The 17,693-nt window shown below is 34.2% G+C and overlaps 1 protein-coding gene across 1 annotated transcript in view; it reads right to left on the reverse strand.

Annotated features, from left to right (window-relative positions):
* Positions 1-1,016: 1,016 nt before the first annotated feature.
* Positions 1,017-17,693, reverse strand: part of LOC129219074 (sodium- and chloride-dependent glycine transporter 1-like) — a 53,194-nt gene continuing 36,517 nt past the window's right edge. Inside the window, exons 6-10 of the mRNA XM_054853395.1 lie at positions 16,897-17,029; positions 7,952-8,086; positions 5,014-5,117; positions 2,659-2,783; positions 1,017-1,147 (exon numbers count right to left, since the gene is read on the reverse strand). Coding sequence (XP_054709370.1) covers positions 1,017-1,147; positions 2,659-2,783; positions 5,014-5,117; positions 7,952-8,086; positions 16,897-17,029 — 628 coding nt within the window. The remainder of the gene's footprint in view (positions 1,148-2,658; positions 2,784-5,013; positions 5,118-7,951; positions 8,087-16,896; positions 17,030-17,693) is intronic.

Genomic DNA, 17,693 nt, shown 5'->3' on the forward strand with positions numbered 1-17,693 from the left:
GGGGGGGGGATCCAATAAAGAGTGTGGTTAAGGTCCCTGGCGATTTTGCAAGGGGGGGGGGGGCAAAATATAGATCCTAGCCTGGTCTTAATAATATGCCAATTTTATCGTTTCAGATTTAAGCTTAACCTTGTGGTTTGTTTAGGTGATAACATTTATTTACAATTACCATTTTAAAACAGTATTAAATCTTTGAATTTATCTTCAAAACAATAACATTTTTGCAATTAATTATACTAAAAATATCTCGTATCATTTAGGGTTTTGAATCGTGAAAAGGTGTACATATTTAGAACAAACTACCGTATTAACCCCGCATTTGCCGGCTTGCCGCAAAATATGAGGGTCACCAAATTTTCAACAACCCTTTCCTGGTCCTTTCCGGCATGCCAGAAAAAACAAGGTTAACAAAATCACAACGGAGATTCTAAAGTTAATTTTGCTTCTGATTGAGCTAAAAATTTCGTATCGCTTCTACAATCCAAATTACAATTACAAATGATTAATAAGTCAGAGAAGCCACTACAAGTCATTGAACTGTACTTGATGCAGTCTTTGCAAGATTTTTAGATAACATACAATGAAAACATTTCATTGCTTGTTATAGCTACCATAAGCCAATTGTTACTTTCATAGGATCAAATAATGATAATAATTTAATCCCATGAAAGTTATCACTTCTGCCAAGCGTCCCGTGACGCACATTTTTTTTTTTAATTTTATTATTATTTTTTTAAGCTGTAAGAGAAAGCTATATAAAGTTCATTATTTAATTATTGAATATATTTTTAAACCTACCTTGACTCAACGTTAAAATTGTAGATATTTGAAGAAAAAGATCTCTAAAAGACTTTTCTGTGTCGATTCGCAACAAACTCGAAAGTAAACTAAAATACATTCTTTTGCTTGCCATAAAGCGCTATATATTCTTTTCTTTACTCTCGTTCCATATAATATTGCAAAATTTTTGAAATGACCTCGATTACTTTTGAAACATGTTATGTTTTCAAAAAAGGCTATGTGACTAGGATCACCTGGCTGTCAATTCCAAGAAGGAAGAGCATGAAGAAAAACAGAAGAGCCCAAAGAGTTGCCACGGGCATTCGGCTTATGGCATCCGGATAGGCGATGAAAGCAAGGACAGTACCTAAAGAAACAAGGAAAGCTTAACTACCTGCAGCTCAAGTCTTGTATAGTCCACCTCAGTATTGTTGGCACTCGGCAGTCTGCGGAAATCTGTTATTTTATATACTCGACGCCAGTGGTGTTCCCATAGGGTACTCTCAAACATTTTTTAGACACATAGCGTGCCTTCAAGCTTCAAAAATTTTCATATTATGACACATTATGTATATGATCGCATACACATATTGTGCATACTGGATTACTGGAAGTATATCCTCAGAAAAATTAACGGGAACATCACTGCTCGTCGTTTGAAAAACTATGTAAACAGACGACAATGTATTCGAAAAAAACTTTCATCGACAACGCTTATGTTTAGCTAACCTGCTTTCTCTTGTTTTTAATCAGTTTTTAAACAGATTCGTCGGAAGACGAATGCCAACAACCGTGAGGAGGACTATAACGAGGTTATTCAGAATATTTATTATTTTTTTTAAATAAAAACCAATGCAAAAACTACTTCTTCTCTATCTATGTGTAGACTACTTCTTCTCTATTCTATATGAACACTTTAGCATTCTATGGATTTTATAAACAGCTGACTTTATCACTAGCGCAGCCAGAATTTACCTCGGGGATTACAATTCTTATCTATGTATACAAATACCGTGTTAGGATTGGCATTATATGAAGAAAAAAACAATGGTTTGGAAAGGGGTTGTATACTAATGCGTCCTCGTCACTGCGCCTCTGGATTCAATGGATATTTTCAAAACATTAATTATTCGCAGTTAGCGCGATCCGCAATCTCCGTAGCTAGATAGTTGGTAGAAAGGGTTGGCCCCTGGAAGCACATGCAATATTCTCTCTGAAATTCGGAGTGTTACCAAGGTGCCCACAAGGGGGGGGGGGGGAGTCGATTATGGCGCAAGTTGCTCCATAAAAATTTGGAAAGGGGGGGATTTTCAAAATTGCTTTTTATTTATTTATTTATTTTTAATTTAAATTAGTATTTATTTTATTTTATTTTATTCTGTTTAATTTTTATTTCATTTATTTAATTTGTGTGTGTGAGTGTGTGTCATTGGCGTAGCACAGAAATTTTCTAAAAAAAATAATAATTAAAAATAATTAAATACATAAATCAATAAAAAATATTAAAAAGAATGAATAAATAAAAAATATATTAAAAATGAAAATAAATAAAAATTTTCTAAAAAAATAATAATTAAAAATTAAATACATAAATCAATAAAAAATATTTAAAAGAATGAATAAATAAAAAATATATTAAAAATAAAAAAAAATAAAAATTTTCTAAAAAAAATAAATAAAATAAAAAAAGAGCTGAAAAAAAAGGGGGGGGGGAAGAGAATTAAGGAAAATTGGGGGGAGGGGGGAATTGCGCCATTGAACATGGGGGGGGGGATGGGCACCCCTGAGTGTTACTATTTCCCACGTGCATAACACTTGATAAATTTCTTTGTTGTTAAATAAAATTGTATAAAATTAAAAAGCGGAAAGAATACAAACCAGATTTGACGACATCGTGAATCGACTTCCCTATCTGAACAGTCATGAAGCCCAGCATCGAGAACACGACGAGACCACTGAAAAGGCTTGTCAGCATGTCACCAATGCCGATGATTAAGACGTCTCTGCAGAAAACATGGGATTTAACATCATAATGTTATACTGTACGTTAAATATTAACTAAATATATGCCTAAGTGTTAAAGTGCGAAAATACGTTAAAAGCATATATGACTTAATGACGAAATTTGCTTTAATTGTCAAAGGATTACTTCTTCATTTTTTACCATGAAAACATTGTTATATAAAAGAGTGTAGTCATTCTGAGATGCTTAGTGTGGAATAGACGAACTCATAGAATGTTGAATAGCTGTATAATGTAGTGTTTAGAACTAAGTCATCAATTCAATCTGATATGGAGTACTGAATGACTGTAATGAGTATGAAATCGTACAATGTGTTACTGGGTTTCTACAAAATGAATTAATCAACCCCGGTAGGCCTATTCTCACGTAAATAGTACAAATCATATCCGGCATTTCGATTTTTCTCTATCAATTTTAACAATTATCACCAACGGGGTTGTTTCCTTCCGTCAAAAGTACTACTTTTAGTCATTGAAATTGATAGAATGAGTAAAAAAAATAACATGGACCCAGAAAATACTTTCATTTCCCCAATAGTTATTTTTTAACTAATTTTTTAAAATGTCCGATTTTTCAAACAAGGCGTGGTCTTGAGAACGTCACAAATGATGCAATTTGGCGCATCTTTCTACCACGTTTCCACGCTATGATAATCAAGAAGCGAATTAAATAATATTGCGCTCTACGCTTGCTATCAACCATATCATTACCAATACACGTGACTAAAGATGCGAATTAAATATTTTTCTCCGTAAATGGCAACAATGAATGGCGTTTCATCATTTGTGATGTCACACGACAGAAACGTAAACAATAAAATTGCACCGATTTAAGTAATTTTTTAAAAATATTAAACTTGAATAAATCATTTTAAAAATGGTCAAATCAAATATTTTTAAGCATACTCTTTCAGAAAAAAATACTTTTAAAATTTTGGGAACGACCCCATTAACTATGTTTTTTATTTAATTTTGTATTTTCAAATTCGTACTTACGTACATTTTGTAAAATCATGCATCATTTCGTTTTAGAACAAGTAGGAAAATACTAGATGTCCGGTCCTTAAAAAACTAGAAGTTAATAAGTAACTTAGGAATAGACTAAAATGTAACAACAATAAAAAATAAAATATAAAAATATTTTTTTAATCTGAAGACTATTTGTAGCAGCTTGGTTCGCACTAAAAAGTATGAAATAAAATAAGAATACGATGTCTTAATTACAACACTCAAAAATTGCGGTTGATCTTAATATCTTTATATTTAGGTTAATTCCAAAGTAGCCAATGAAAGTTAAATTAAAAATTTGACCGAAGAAATAGGTCGCATACAGTTTTATTCGAAAAGCTTTTAACGACACCGAATATATTTCTTTTTCTCTTAACTTTGAATTTGAATTTTATTGGCGAATTTAGAATAAACTTAAATATTAAGATATTAAGGTCAACTGCTATTGTTGCGTGTTGTCACAAAGAAGTCATATACGTACTTATTTTATTTAAGTCATATTATTAAGTCATTCTTATTTTATTAAGCCATCTCTATCTTTATCTTTACTAATAATAAAGCTGAAAGCCTCTCTATCTATCAGGATCTCTGTCCTGATCTCTGTCTGTCTGTCAGGATCTCTGTGACGCGCATAGCGCCTAGACCGTTCGGCCGATTTTCATGAAATTTGGCACAAAGTTAGTTTGTAGCATGGGGGTGTGCACCTCGAAGCGATTTTTAGAAAATTCGATGTGGTTCTTTTTCTATTCCAATTTTAAGAACAAAACTATCATAAGATGGACGAGTAAATTACGAAATTATCATAACGTGGAACCGTAACATGGGTACAAGCCAATTGGTGAGAAAATTCACCATACATTCATTATTTATAAATATACAGGCGAACCAAAAAATCTTTTAATTCTTCTATTACGAGCAAAGCCGTGCGGGAACCACGAGTTTATTATAAAGTGGGTCAATGTAGACAATGAAATAGATTACTCGGTGACCCACGAATCTTAGACTGCCGAGACCTGGCCTAGACGATAGTGTTCATGGTGGTAATGATACGATTTAGAAAAATTTCTAAGACAGGAAATAACAAATTAAAGGTATCTGCGTTTTTCAACTTCAGAATATTCACTTGGAAAAAATGCACAAGTTTTATGTTCACCGCACTGCATTGCAGTTGCCGGTTGGAAAACCACACACCAAAAAACTCACTTGATAAGGTTATTGTGAAATTTGTTGTAGCTAGCATAGGTGATCATACCTCCACCACCGATGCTGAAGGAATAAAACACTTGAACGGCTGCATCCTGCCACACCTGGGACGGGAAGAAAGATTCGGAGGGTTAGGTTACGTACTTAAATGGGCGTCAAAACGCATTTATCGGCATTTTAGAGAAAAGGAAAAAATGGTGAGAAATTAGAACTAACTTCAAAATTGAGCTCAAAGGAAAAAAACTATTAATGCATAGAAGAACAAATTGTAAATATATTTTTAAAAATAACCTTATTCTTCTGAACAGAATCATACTACTGCCCTCGTCCTCCCGTTGTCGAAATATATGGACTTAAAGTCTGGCGGCGTTTTAAGAAAGTCGCCACGTTTAGCCTGGAAATGTTCCTCTAAACAGTCGCTGCAGCTTCATTAAACATTCAAAGATGACAACAGTCTGATCAGTTCCCAGAAACTTCCATTTCTCGCAAAATTCGGCGACTTTTCTAAAAATGTCATCCATTTCGATCACGGGGGGACCAGGGCAAATAATTTATGTGTCAAAAATAAATTTCACTATGATTTATTGATTGATACTAATTTTAATGATGGTGTGGTAAGAAATAAACAAATTCCCTGAGTAATAAAAAGCAAAAAGTATTTTTCGATTGACTCTAAATCCATAAGCTCATACTTTTTCTTTTTTTTGAACTGAAACGGTATTTATTGAAACCCCGAAATATGTGTCTGAAATTCTTAGAAAATGTGTGCATTTATAACATTAATTATCGAACTTTGGCATCAATACTACTTTTAAGCATAATTATTGAAGTCGACGAAAAATTATGAGTGAGGTTTAGTTATCAGAACACCAATATGTTGACAGCAATGTGTAATCTATGCGAATATTATTTAACTGAAGGAGAATTGGTTGCATACTATGCGTTCATTTAATTTAAAATTTGTAATTGTTTTTGTAGTTACCTTGGGGTCGGTCACATATACACTAGAGTGATGTCTGTGTTCCATTACACGTTAGATAGAAACTGGCTTTCAACACGAGGAGAAAGTGGTGGTTAAAACAGAAGGGGTGTTCAACAATTGGCATCTTTCTTGCTGCTTCTGATGGTAAAGACAAAGTTTGCACCGTGCGTTTGGCTGATAGTTAGACCGTTGCGCTTGCCAAACAGTGGTGGTCGAAACCACTTTCCTCCTGACAGCCGAAAAATAACTCTTTCCTGTGCTCTAGTTCTACTCTTACTCTATTTTTGTATATATTTTTTTCAAAATACAGTAGAGTCTCAAAAATCCGAGGTAATTGGGGCTCACGCCACCTCGGATTACTGAAAACTCGAATTATCCGAAACGTTCTTAACCATGACAATTAAACACTATCCGGACAACATAAATATGAGCACCTTTAACTGCCTATGTGCAATAAAAAGGCTTCATGTCTTGACGAAAATATATCACTCTAATTTCAACCGAAAACGAATTTGGATTAGTTTTTTTCATGGTGTCTTAAGGTATTTTCCGTAGGAACTTGTAGGTGATCAAAAACTGAATTTTGATTCTTAACAAATCCATTTTGATAGGAAAGTTTTGTCATGACATTTGTACGACACAAATGTATGAAAGTAACTTGCATACAAAAACAGTTAGTTGTAGAATGTCAAAATTTCGTATAGATACGACTCATCCGACGTCAGGTTATGTACTTACGTTGATTGCAATGGGATGTTTCAAAAGAGCTATTTTCTTATTCTTTGAGGCGAAGCATTGTTAATTTTAAGTCCTCTTTCGCTACCTTTTAATTACTTTAGTCAACGTAAATTTTACAATAGCAAAGCATTCTGATTTTAATTCAAATTACTTAGCGATTAAAAGAAAACCTTAAACTATAAATAAAGCACCTCGAATTAAACGGAACCTCGGATTTTCGAGACTATACAGTAGACCCTCGTTTTACGCGGGGGTTACGTTCCACGGAAATGCTACGTAAATCGAAACCGCGTAAATCAAAACCTAATACTAGTGTTAAAATAGGGGTTTGGTTCCGTAGATAACAAAATACTTCATTCTAGCGATAACTAATTGTATAGTAGGTTTAATGTGTACTTATATCGACTTTTATGCACAACATGTATAAAGAAAACAAAAATTAATTTCGCGTCCTGTTTATAAAGAGGAGCTGGGTATGATATTATTTTGGCAGTCATTAAGAATTTTTCTCTGTAACTCTTTGCAGAGCATTAACGCATCCATGATCACTTGCGTCATTTCCAAAATAGAATCTTTCTTCACTATCAAATCAGAAAGATGTCTAGGAATGGCTCAAAATTTTCAAGGTGAACGTTTTTGGTGGTGCGTCACCGCCGTCGGTATCCCCGTTGCTTTATCCTCCTTTGTCACTTCTAAAAGCTCTTCTTCCAGTGAGTTCTGAACTGTATATGAGTTTAATAACCTGACTTCTCTGGAAAGAGCTCTGGAACCAGTCGCCTAAAATGTCTCCAGTGGCCCAAGCTCGATCATTAGCACGCCAAAATGCAGTTTATTACGTTTTATCTGCAATCTATAGGAGTTTGGATTTTGAATTCTGTTTGCATTGCCGCATCCGCATAAAACCGAAACTCATCCGCGTAAAATAAAATAAAGGTGTCAAATCTTAAACCGCGTATAATCGAAACCGCTTAAAATAAACCCGCGTAAAACGAGGGTCTACTGTACTGTAGGTAAATTTATGGTTACATTATGGTTTTGTGTATCATCTTTGCATCGACTTCAAAATTTATACGAACTCACAAAATTTAATTTTGTTAACTAGGGAAGAATTTTGTACTTATCTACATACTTTGATACACTCGAGGTCAAATTTTTCAGGTTTATAAGTGCGAAAAGTCATTAACATTTAAGAATCATCGCTTGCCAGGTCATACTTACGCTGACATGCATGAGTTTATCGAAGTCCGGTACGAGATAGAAATATAGTCCATCTGCTGCTCCTTCCAGAGTTACTCCTCGAATAAACAGGATTACCAGGATCACGTATGGGAAAGTCGCCGTGAAGTATACCACCTGTGGGAGGGGAAAAAAGTTCAAATGTAAGTTCTAATTTCTCTTGATCATCTTCAAGGTAAAAGAAAAAAGCGGTTATTTAGTTGACTGTCTGTTTTGATAGTAAAATATTCATATGTTGAAATACCAGTTCTAAAGTCCATAGCGCCTACACCGTTCGGCCGATTTTCATGAAACTTGGCACACAACTAGTTTGTAGCAAGGGGGTGTGCACCTCGAAGCGATTTTTTGAAAATTCGATTTTGTTCTTTTTCCATTCAAATTTTAAGAACTTTTCCCCGAACAAATTATCACAACGTGTGCGAGTAAATTACTAAGTTATCATAACGTAGAACCGTTCCATGGGCAAGCATAGAAAATTGGCGAGAAATTTATCATCCAGTATTTGTAAATATACAGGCGATCCAAATGACCTTTTAATTTTCTACTACGGGCAAAGCTGTGTGCAGTTACCACTAGTTAATGAATATCTTTCAATTTAATTAATGTATAGATTATAGAATATATAGTATTAAAAATCATTATCATAAATTGAAGGGGTAATAAAATTTCGCGATAAACTTTTCCGGATACTATTTTAGTCCAGTCAACGTAAAATACCTTGAAATTTCAAATATTAGAATAAAAACCTGTTTTTAAATTGATTACAACATGACCGGACGTAATTGATGGACATAAATTTATTTTATCTTTACAAAAATTTTTGATTGGTTTTATCTTAAACAGCCAAAATTATAGCATCTTATATTATCCTCATATATATAATAGCCAATTCATCGATCTAGTAATGTTCCTGACGTCATCAACAATGAAACTTGCGCCATAGCATGATAATTTGATAATATTTTTCGGTAATCTTTGAAATGCAGGGAAAGACTTGATTTTGACAAGGCTGAACTGGATCCGGTCACTTTACTGTTCTACTGGTAAGACAAGTTTTGGGAGAATGAAGAAACAAAAAAGGGGTCAACAATGAACGCTATCAACTGGAGTTCAGGGTTAATCCATTGGAGTTAGGGTTAAAATTTCTACTATCAAATTATCATCAAATATGCAATTGTATCGTTCAAAGTAGAAATTTTCACCCGTCATACCTTGACGGGCGTTTTTCTAGTATAATATATATATTTAATATTTATTAAAAATTGTGACATGCTCGTTTTCTCTGAATTATGCAAACTTCGATTCACTTTATCGAAATCGCAGATTGAAATCCAGAAGTTATGGGCGATGCCTTTGAAAGTTAAATAAAGCATGGCTGTCAATCGTGTGTCATGACATCCATATAGGGAACTCTGGATTTTTTCTCATTACGTCTCCAGTCGACTGCAATAAGAGCAGTTCAAAGTGAGGAATCCAAGTTAAAATAAACGTTGATACAAGAAGTCTAAAATGAAGTTCTTGCCAAGCATGCGGTATTTTGAAGAAAGTAATTCGTGTAAATTGTAAAACCAATTACATTAGTTAAGGAGAATGAAGAAAACGGATTTTTTTTTTTTTTTTGAAGTAATTTAATCGCTTCTTGATTTTTATAGAAAACAGAGTGCTAAAAAAATATTAAATATCAGATAAATATCGTTGTCAGATAAATATCGCAACTCTATGCACTAATTGTTAAACTGGGACCCGAACTTAAATTTTTGGATGAGCGGAAATTCTCAATTTGCTGAGTGGAACTCAAACTTCTCAGAATGATGAAATTTTTGTTGAATCATTAGCCAAAATTTGCCGAATATGGCAATATTTGGGAGGTCACAGTAGCCTCCCACGACCTCCCATTTGGGGGCGCCCCTGTTGCTAAACTGAAAAGTCGCGTTCACTTTAGTCATCTTAATATAGCATACCCCGAAGTCATGATTTAGCATGTTAGCTAAGTGACACTGATACCAAACGAGCTGATGTGTGCATCACATGACATCCTTTTACTCTAAGTCATTTTCCCATTATTGGTAATTTTAATGTGATTCAATAGTTTACTCTCTAAATATCACCAACAGTGGTCAAATTAAAACCAGATTTAAAAAAAAAATCGCCAAATTTGTCTCCAAGTTGGCGACAAAACTTGGCGACGAAAGGACTGGCGATATATTGCCAAGTGTCTGCCAAATTGTAACACCACTTGAAATTACATCGAAATTAACAATGATTTCCCCCCAAAAAGGGGCAAAAGACCCCCTTAAAAACACCCGAATGCAACCAAAAAGGGAGGTGCACAACTAGACGCCACTAGGAGTCTACGTACCAAATTGCAACCTTCTTGGCCATTCCGTTCTTAAGTTACGCGACATACATACGCACATACGCATATCCGCACATACATACGTCCATACAGACGTCACGAGAAAACTCGTTGTAACTAACTCGGGAATCGTCAAAATTGATATTTCGCGTGTCTATACGTTCTTAGGCACTTATCCACGTGTGGTCGAGTCGAAAAAAATAACTCAACATTCATTCGGGGGTGAGCAAAAAGGAAATTAAGGTCGATTTTTGAGTGAAAATCTTTTCGCAGATACAATACTTCCGTTTTTGCAAAAGGAAATAAAAAACATTTTGTTCCCATTTCACGCTGTCATTGCGAATTGGATAAACAAATTTCAAAATATTTGCTGATCTTGTTCTACAGGGTGGCGACAGGAATGGCGAAAAAAAGTTCCCTGACTTTTCCCTGATTAAGTTCACTGAATTTCCCTGATTTACGTTACCATTGATAGTGGTTTTCTTCCTTTACCCTACCTGAAAACCATTGCATATTAAATAAAATGCAGTGTTTAAAACATTTTAAGCTGTTAATAAAAAAAAATATATTTTGAAAATAAGCTTTTTTTTAGTAAAAATAGTATATTAAATTATCTACGAAGAAATATTATAGGAAACCTAAAACAAATACTTTACTTCCAGTAACCTGTTAACATATAAGAATTCTAAGAAATTATTGAAATCACTCTTAAAGACATATCTAATCATGATAAAACTGAAAAAGTTTATTTGGAAATAATTTTGAACTGAATTTTCAAGCAGCTTAGTTGCTGCTGCGAGAATAACAAGTAATTGTGAAAGTATAGAAGTAATACATTACTTAGTATTATTTTACTTATGTAAATAATGGACATATTTATATAAAACAAATTGGAACCTATAAACAACCAGTCATATAGAATTTGAGCTATTCTCTAATCAAGAACTTAGGTTTTAATAAAAGAATACAGTATTTTAACTATTAAAAAATAGTAAAAATATTTACTTATGTACACAACTCAATTTCAAATGATCTTATTATTAGTCAAAAAATCTTTTGTAACAAACAACATTGAAATGTAAAAAAAACAATACTTAATTTCAAAATTTATAGTATATAACTTGGTTTTAAAATAAAAGAACTTAAAAGTCGAAAAAAAAAAACCCCTTCGTGTAATCTAAAGTGACAGCGAATAAATACTAAGATGGCAAAAAACAAAATTGATTTTCATTTAACATTCAATTTTAGCAATCAAATTGAAAACGCCAAGTAAAATACCTTTTAAGCTTTTAGCAGTATCAATTAAAAAAAAAAAAAAAAAAGATTTTTCTTGAAATCGTGATTACAGTACGCTGACTACTTCAAGACAATGAATAAAGGCAATGGAGCAAAGTCTTTAATGGCGGCTTCCTCTTTGCCTGTAGGGTTGTTCATTTTACGTAGCATGGAACGCCAGGCAGAAAAATTCAAACTATGTAAAATTAACAACTTTACTGACACAGAAGCTTAGGAAGTTCATACTGTGGTTAATAACTTAAGGTTCAATACCTTGGCCTTAAGGGGAAAAAAATGCACAAACATGTGTCAGTGTATAATCGCACCAAACTAATTTAACTTTTTTTAACAAATTGGTGGAAAATGCACAGGGAAAAAGGGTATTTAATTTTGCAAAGCAAAAAAAAATTGTTTTCTTCATTTGATCCAATTTTCCCTGAATTTTAATTATTTTTTCGAAATTCCCTGATATTTCCCTGATTTTTCCCTGATCAATAAAGTTCCCTGACTTTTCCCTGATTTCCCTGATCTGTCGCCACCCTGAGATTCTAGAAATTGAAATTGTTTTGACTCGTCAGAAGTTGTAATGCCTCGTAACAACCCACACAATAAAATTAAACTACATCGAAGATAACCTACATTACTTTTAAGTGCGAAAGAAATGGCGTGAAAGACGACACGATTTCGTGACTTTCTCTGCCATTCCATCATCCATTCACCTACTTAAAAAATGCGATTATTTAGATAAGAATGCCCGGAGGCACTGAAATTCAATTAAGGTGAGGGTCGTGACGATTTAGTTCACTTTCTCTGATTTATTTCACGATTTCTTTTTCTCTCATGAGAGTTATGTTAGCGTCGTTTCCACTTTTCGTCCTGTTTTTATTGGGCTCGTAAAAAAAAAGGTCCTAAATCTAAAATGTGTTCAAGTATGAAGCTCAGCTCTCAATGGTACGAACGCTAGGGTGGGTCATTTATTTATTTATTTTTTTCAAAATGTTAAGGGGCAGAGGATTAAAAAGGTGTTAAATGGTCTCAAACTAACACGTGGGAAATTTTATTCCATTCTGATCAGTCTTTTTGCCTCCGGATTGAGTTTGAAGTTTGGATTTCCTTACCCAAATAGGATACGCTCCATGTAAAATTGCAGGACTAATAAATGTTACTTCGTTTACGGAAACAATTGATCAAACTTTCAATGTACACCAGGTTTAAATACATGCCTGCCATTTTAGGTGTTACAGTTGGCTGAAATATGTGACTTTGGACAAACGCTTCCTGCCTACTGTGCAACATAAATAAGATATGCTAAAAATTTACCTCTTGAAACGAACAATCTTTTGAACTTTGTAGTAAGTTACCGCCCTAAGCCAGGGCTAAGGCAGAGATACTTAAAATACACCACCAGCTCAATTATTCCATCCGAGGACTGCAGTTTCGTGCTTTTTAGCACTCATCAGCCCGGAATAGGAATCACATGAGCTGGTGGCGAAAATCCTCTTAAGGGAGCTAAGAGAGCCAAACAAAATGGTAGCTAATGTAGAACTAGCACACCAGATGAGTGACCACAGCAATGGAGCGGTTCAACTCAAAGATTGATGGCAAGGCATGGTATTTTGTAGTAAGTTACCGCCCTAAGTCAGGGCTAAAGCAGAAATACTTAAAATACACCACCAGCTCGGTAGGTAGGGCGGTAACGTACTACAAAATACCATGCCTTGCCATCAATCTTTGAGTTGAACCGCACCATTGCTGCGGTCATTCATCTGGTGTGCTAGTTCTACATTAGCTACCAGTTTGTTTGGCTCTCTTAGCTCCCTTAAGAGGATTTTCGCCACCAGCTCATGTGATTCCTATTCCGGGCTGATGAGTGCTAAAAAGCACGAAACTGCAGTCCTCTGATGGAATAACTGAGCTGGTGGTGTATTTTAAGTAATCTTTTGAACTCCTATCTGAAAATACCTAAGAAAATAGAACCATTTTATCAAACTAGTAAACTGCCGGGAACTGATTATCGCACAGGCTCACTAGGCCTAGGGCCCCTCTTCCTAGTGGCCCCAAATTACTTGAACAATAATGCATCACAATACAACTATATATAAAATACAAAAGCTTTTAAAAATTAGTTTAAAAATAATGACTCGTTAATTGGAAAAAAAAATTTTAGAGGAAAAATTTTACTAATTCCGCCAGTAGAGAATTTACCATGTCACAATTAAGAGAGGGCTCGAAAGAGATTCATAAATGTACATGATAAATGATTTACATAGTTCTGTAATAGGTAAAGGAGCTTCCAAAAACTCATTCCAATGAGCCCCAAACCTGTAAATCAACCACTGTATTCCGCTATAGAGGCTTCAGGATGCCTCAAAAATAAAATTGTTGTGGGTGTAGGGCCTCACTTTTAGTAAATCGGGCCCTGTAAACTGCTCTTTGATATTTCATCTTGCGAATGCAAAGATATTAAAAACTACATTTGTTCGGAAAAAAAAATAATAATCAACTTGAAAGAAAAAGAAATCGAAGCTTCAGCATCTAGAAGAAAGTGGAAGACAGTTTTAGTATCATTACTTCATCGCATCTATTCTATCGGATACGAACAGTGAGGACTGAGTGGAAGGGCAAAATAGATTGAGTAATGCAAAGAAAATGTTTTCGCATGTCCTAAAAATTAATTTATTGCAATGCTGACAGACTTGGAACAGTCTGTCAGCAATCTTTTGAAATCCTATCTGAAAATACCTAAGGAAATAGAACCATTTTACCAATTAGTAAACTGCCGGGAAATAATTACCGCACAGGCTCACTAGACCTGGGGTCCCTCTTCCTAGGGGCCCCAAATTACTTGAACAATAATGCATTACAATAAAACTATACATAAAATACACGCTTTTAAAAATTAGTTTAATTGGCAGCCTGTTGGATTTTAGAAGCTCGTAGTGTTCAACAAAATAAACTCAAAATAGATTCTAGACTTTTTCAAATTCTTGTTGTTAAGTTTGATGTAGAATTTCACATTGATCTTATTGACTGGAATCTCGTTCTTGGGGGTGATCCATAGCATTTAAAGGGAGTGTGCCATCGCCCTTCGGGAGGGGGATTCCTCCCCCCCCCCTCTGAAAGGGCAGTTAAAACTGACAGAAGTTTCAATTACATTGTGCAAAAAATTTGAATGAGAAGTCTTAATAAAGATTTAACTGGAGTCCCGGAAACTTATACAAAAAACTTGATAGTAAGAAGGACTTTCAAGCTTTTTAAAGATGAAAATTTTTAATTTTGTAAATTAATAATTATCATAAATGTTTTTGTAAATAAATGATTGATACTTGGACAACCTAAGTTGTTATATGTATTTGTAATTTTGTTTTTCAGTTTTTTAATAAAAATAGATTTTTTTTCCCTCAAATGCGGGTTTTTCAAACTCAATCCAGAGGCAGAAAATGATCTCCTAATTTGAATGACATTTTATATGTAACCTTAAAACGTCATTTGGCACCTTTTTCTTGCCCTGCCCGATGGAAATCGGGAACTTTTATTTTTACTTTAGGAAGGTGACCCACCCTGACGAACACGCTGCTTTCCTTGAGACGTATCATAAATTAAAGAATAATTCCGAAATGTCCCAAAATATTTCGTTTCTTACAATTGTTATAAGGGTGAATTTAACCTAATCTGGCAAACGAAAGGGAGTGTTAGAAGAACCGAAGTAGAGCATAGAACCACCCATTATCGCAGGGGAGCCCACTTAGAAGGGGTCATGGCCAGTCAGTGATGATTGTTTTTAAAAATGACGTTTACAGATTTTTGCGCCAATTCAAGTTTGAGTACTTCGAATGTTTCAAGGCTTGTAACTATCTCGATGAAAAACGTTTCATTTTATAGGATTTCGTCTGCTCTTTACAAATATGTTCTTTTTTTTTTTTTTTTTGTGCGTGTAGAATTCCGAGGAATTTCAGAAATCGGTCTTAATATCAGGTGTCTTCGGCTCATTATTCGTCTTTCTACAGTAACTCGGTTACGGTTATGAGCTGGACACGATAATAGGTTATATACGATAATATAATAATATACGCTCCATTTGAGCTCTTCTAATACCCCCTTCGTTTGGCAGATTAGGTCAAATTCATCCTGCAATTCGCTCTCATGGTTTTTTTTAACTCAGTTTCTTTTTTAAAAGCAAAGTATCGCCATCATTTAATGAATATTTTCTATGCATTGCTCCTCCCACAAAGAAAACAAGAAAATCAAAAGTAATGGTGACTAGTTTAGTAGAAGAGTCTCGAAAACTCGGTCACATATTTTTATGACTATATCAAGAAATGATATGCAATAACTACAGTGCAACACTATGTAAATATAAATTAATGCTGCATATTATAAGCATATACTTAATTTTATTTTTAATCTTAATTATATCTGTGAGTGTAACTTGAATAAATATGAATAATACGAGAAGTTTGATCTGTGGGCCGATTCGTAAGCAACATACAATGTTTCTAAGATTTAAAAAAAAAAAAAAATACATCATGAAAATTTTTCGAACATGAGGCTTATAGGAGTGAATCTAACTCAGATTTTCCACCGAAAAATAAATGAAAGAATTGTAAAACAAACCCCTAAGAATAAGAAAGTTTTTTTTTTTTTTTTTTGGTTTTTAAAAATATTTTAGAGGCAAATACCCTCATGAGTCTTTCAAACTATAAATATTCATCCTTTGGAACGTTTCACTTCTCTAATCCGTCTGGTGAATACTAATGGCAAATATGTAACGCTCCCTTCCCTTCCAAATAAAAATAACGACTACGAAACTGTCGAAAACTGAAAAAATGGCTGGAGGGCGAGGGGGGCGCTGATGGAAGGAAAGGTGATCATATTTGGATTCGGGCAATCATTTCACATAGTAATCAACAAATATGGTGTCAGAAACATTTTGAATTTATTATTTTTTTCCTGTCGCGCAGTGGTATTGTAAAACATGCTCAACGTTATAATAAATACAACAGTGATTTAAAATCCCCGTTAGAATATGGAAAATATTTATTAAAAATACCCATTACAGTGATTACAACAAAACCGAAAAATCCGCATCAGAATCAAGTAAGAGGGAAGTTAGTAAAGAGTTACTAGAATCTATTTTAAAAAAAAATTAAAAAGTCTTGAAATTTCTAATCCTAAAATTTTTTTAGCCCCCTCTAAAACTACAAAAATGGGCTAAGGTGGTTAGAACAGTCAGTCGTAACGACACGTAAAAGTGTGCCTGCAAAATAAATACTTTTAGAAGTACAAAAATACTTACTTTACCAGATGTCTTGATTCCTTTGAGTAAGCTCAGTACTACAACGATCCAAGCAGCGAGGAGGCTAACCATTAAAGGCCATTGAATGCTACCGAATTCTTCCAAACCGGAGCTCTTGCGAAGCATGTAATTACTGTACGGAGGAAAAAGATGGGTCAAATATCGTCGGGAAATTTTAAAGGAACTATTTTGTTTTTTAATATGACACCAAAAAGTTGTAAATTCTAACTGAATATTTTTCGGAAATTCGTTTTATGATAACTTTCTCTCTACACGAGCTGGGGGCAGAGCCTTCAGTACACTTATAACCGCTGTGGGAAGCATGGGCTCACTAGTTCCGATTAAGATAGAAAAGTAAACAAATATTGTTACAAATTCTGTAAATAGTAATTATTTTTGTGATTAATTTGTTGCAATCTGGCTAAATTTGGCGTTTATTCCATTATTCTTCATCTAAAATTATTGTAGTAACTTAACCTGTAAATAGTTTCTTGTAATGAATATACAGCCCCCTTACATTCGAATGAAGTATATGGTCCCTCCATTTCTGAACGATGAGATTTGTGAATGGAATAAGAAGAAAACATCGAGAAGTACTTAGAATTTTTTCGAACTTTCCAAAGCAGTATAAAAGCCGTGTGGCATTTGAATGGGAGAGTTACTTTTTGCTTTTTAAAATGTCTGAGCCTTTAGCTCTGTTATTGCGTGTATTTGCCTTTGCTCTGTGTTTTCGCGTATTTGGATGTAAATACGCGTGTAACCGTTGAGTTTACGGTGTCAATTGATATTTGTCTAAT

The sequence above is a fragment of the Uloborus diversus genome, chromosome 1 (assembly GCF_026930045.1).
Source record: "Uloborus diversus isolate 005 chromosome 1, Udiv.v.3.1, whole genome shotgun sequence".
Taxonomy (NCBI): Eukaryota; Metazoa; Arthropoda; class Arachnida; order Araneae; family Uloboridae; genus Uloborus; species Uloborus diversus.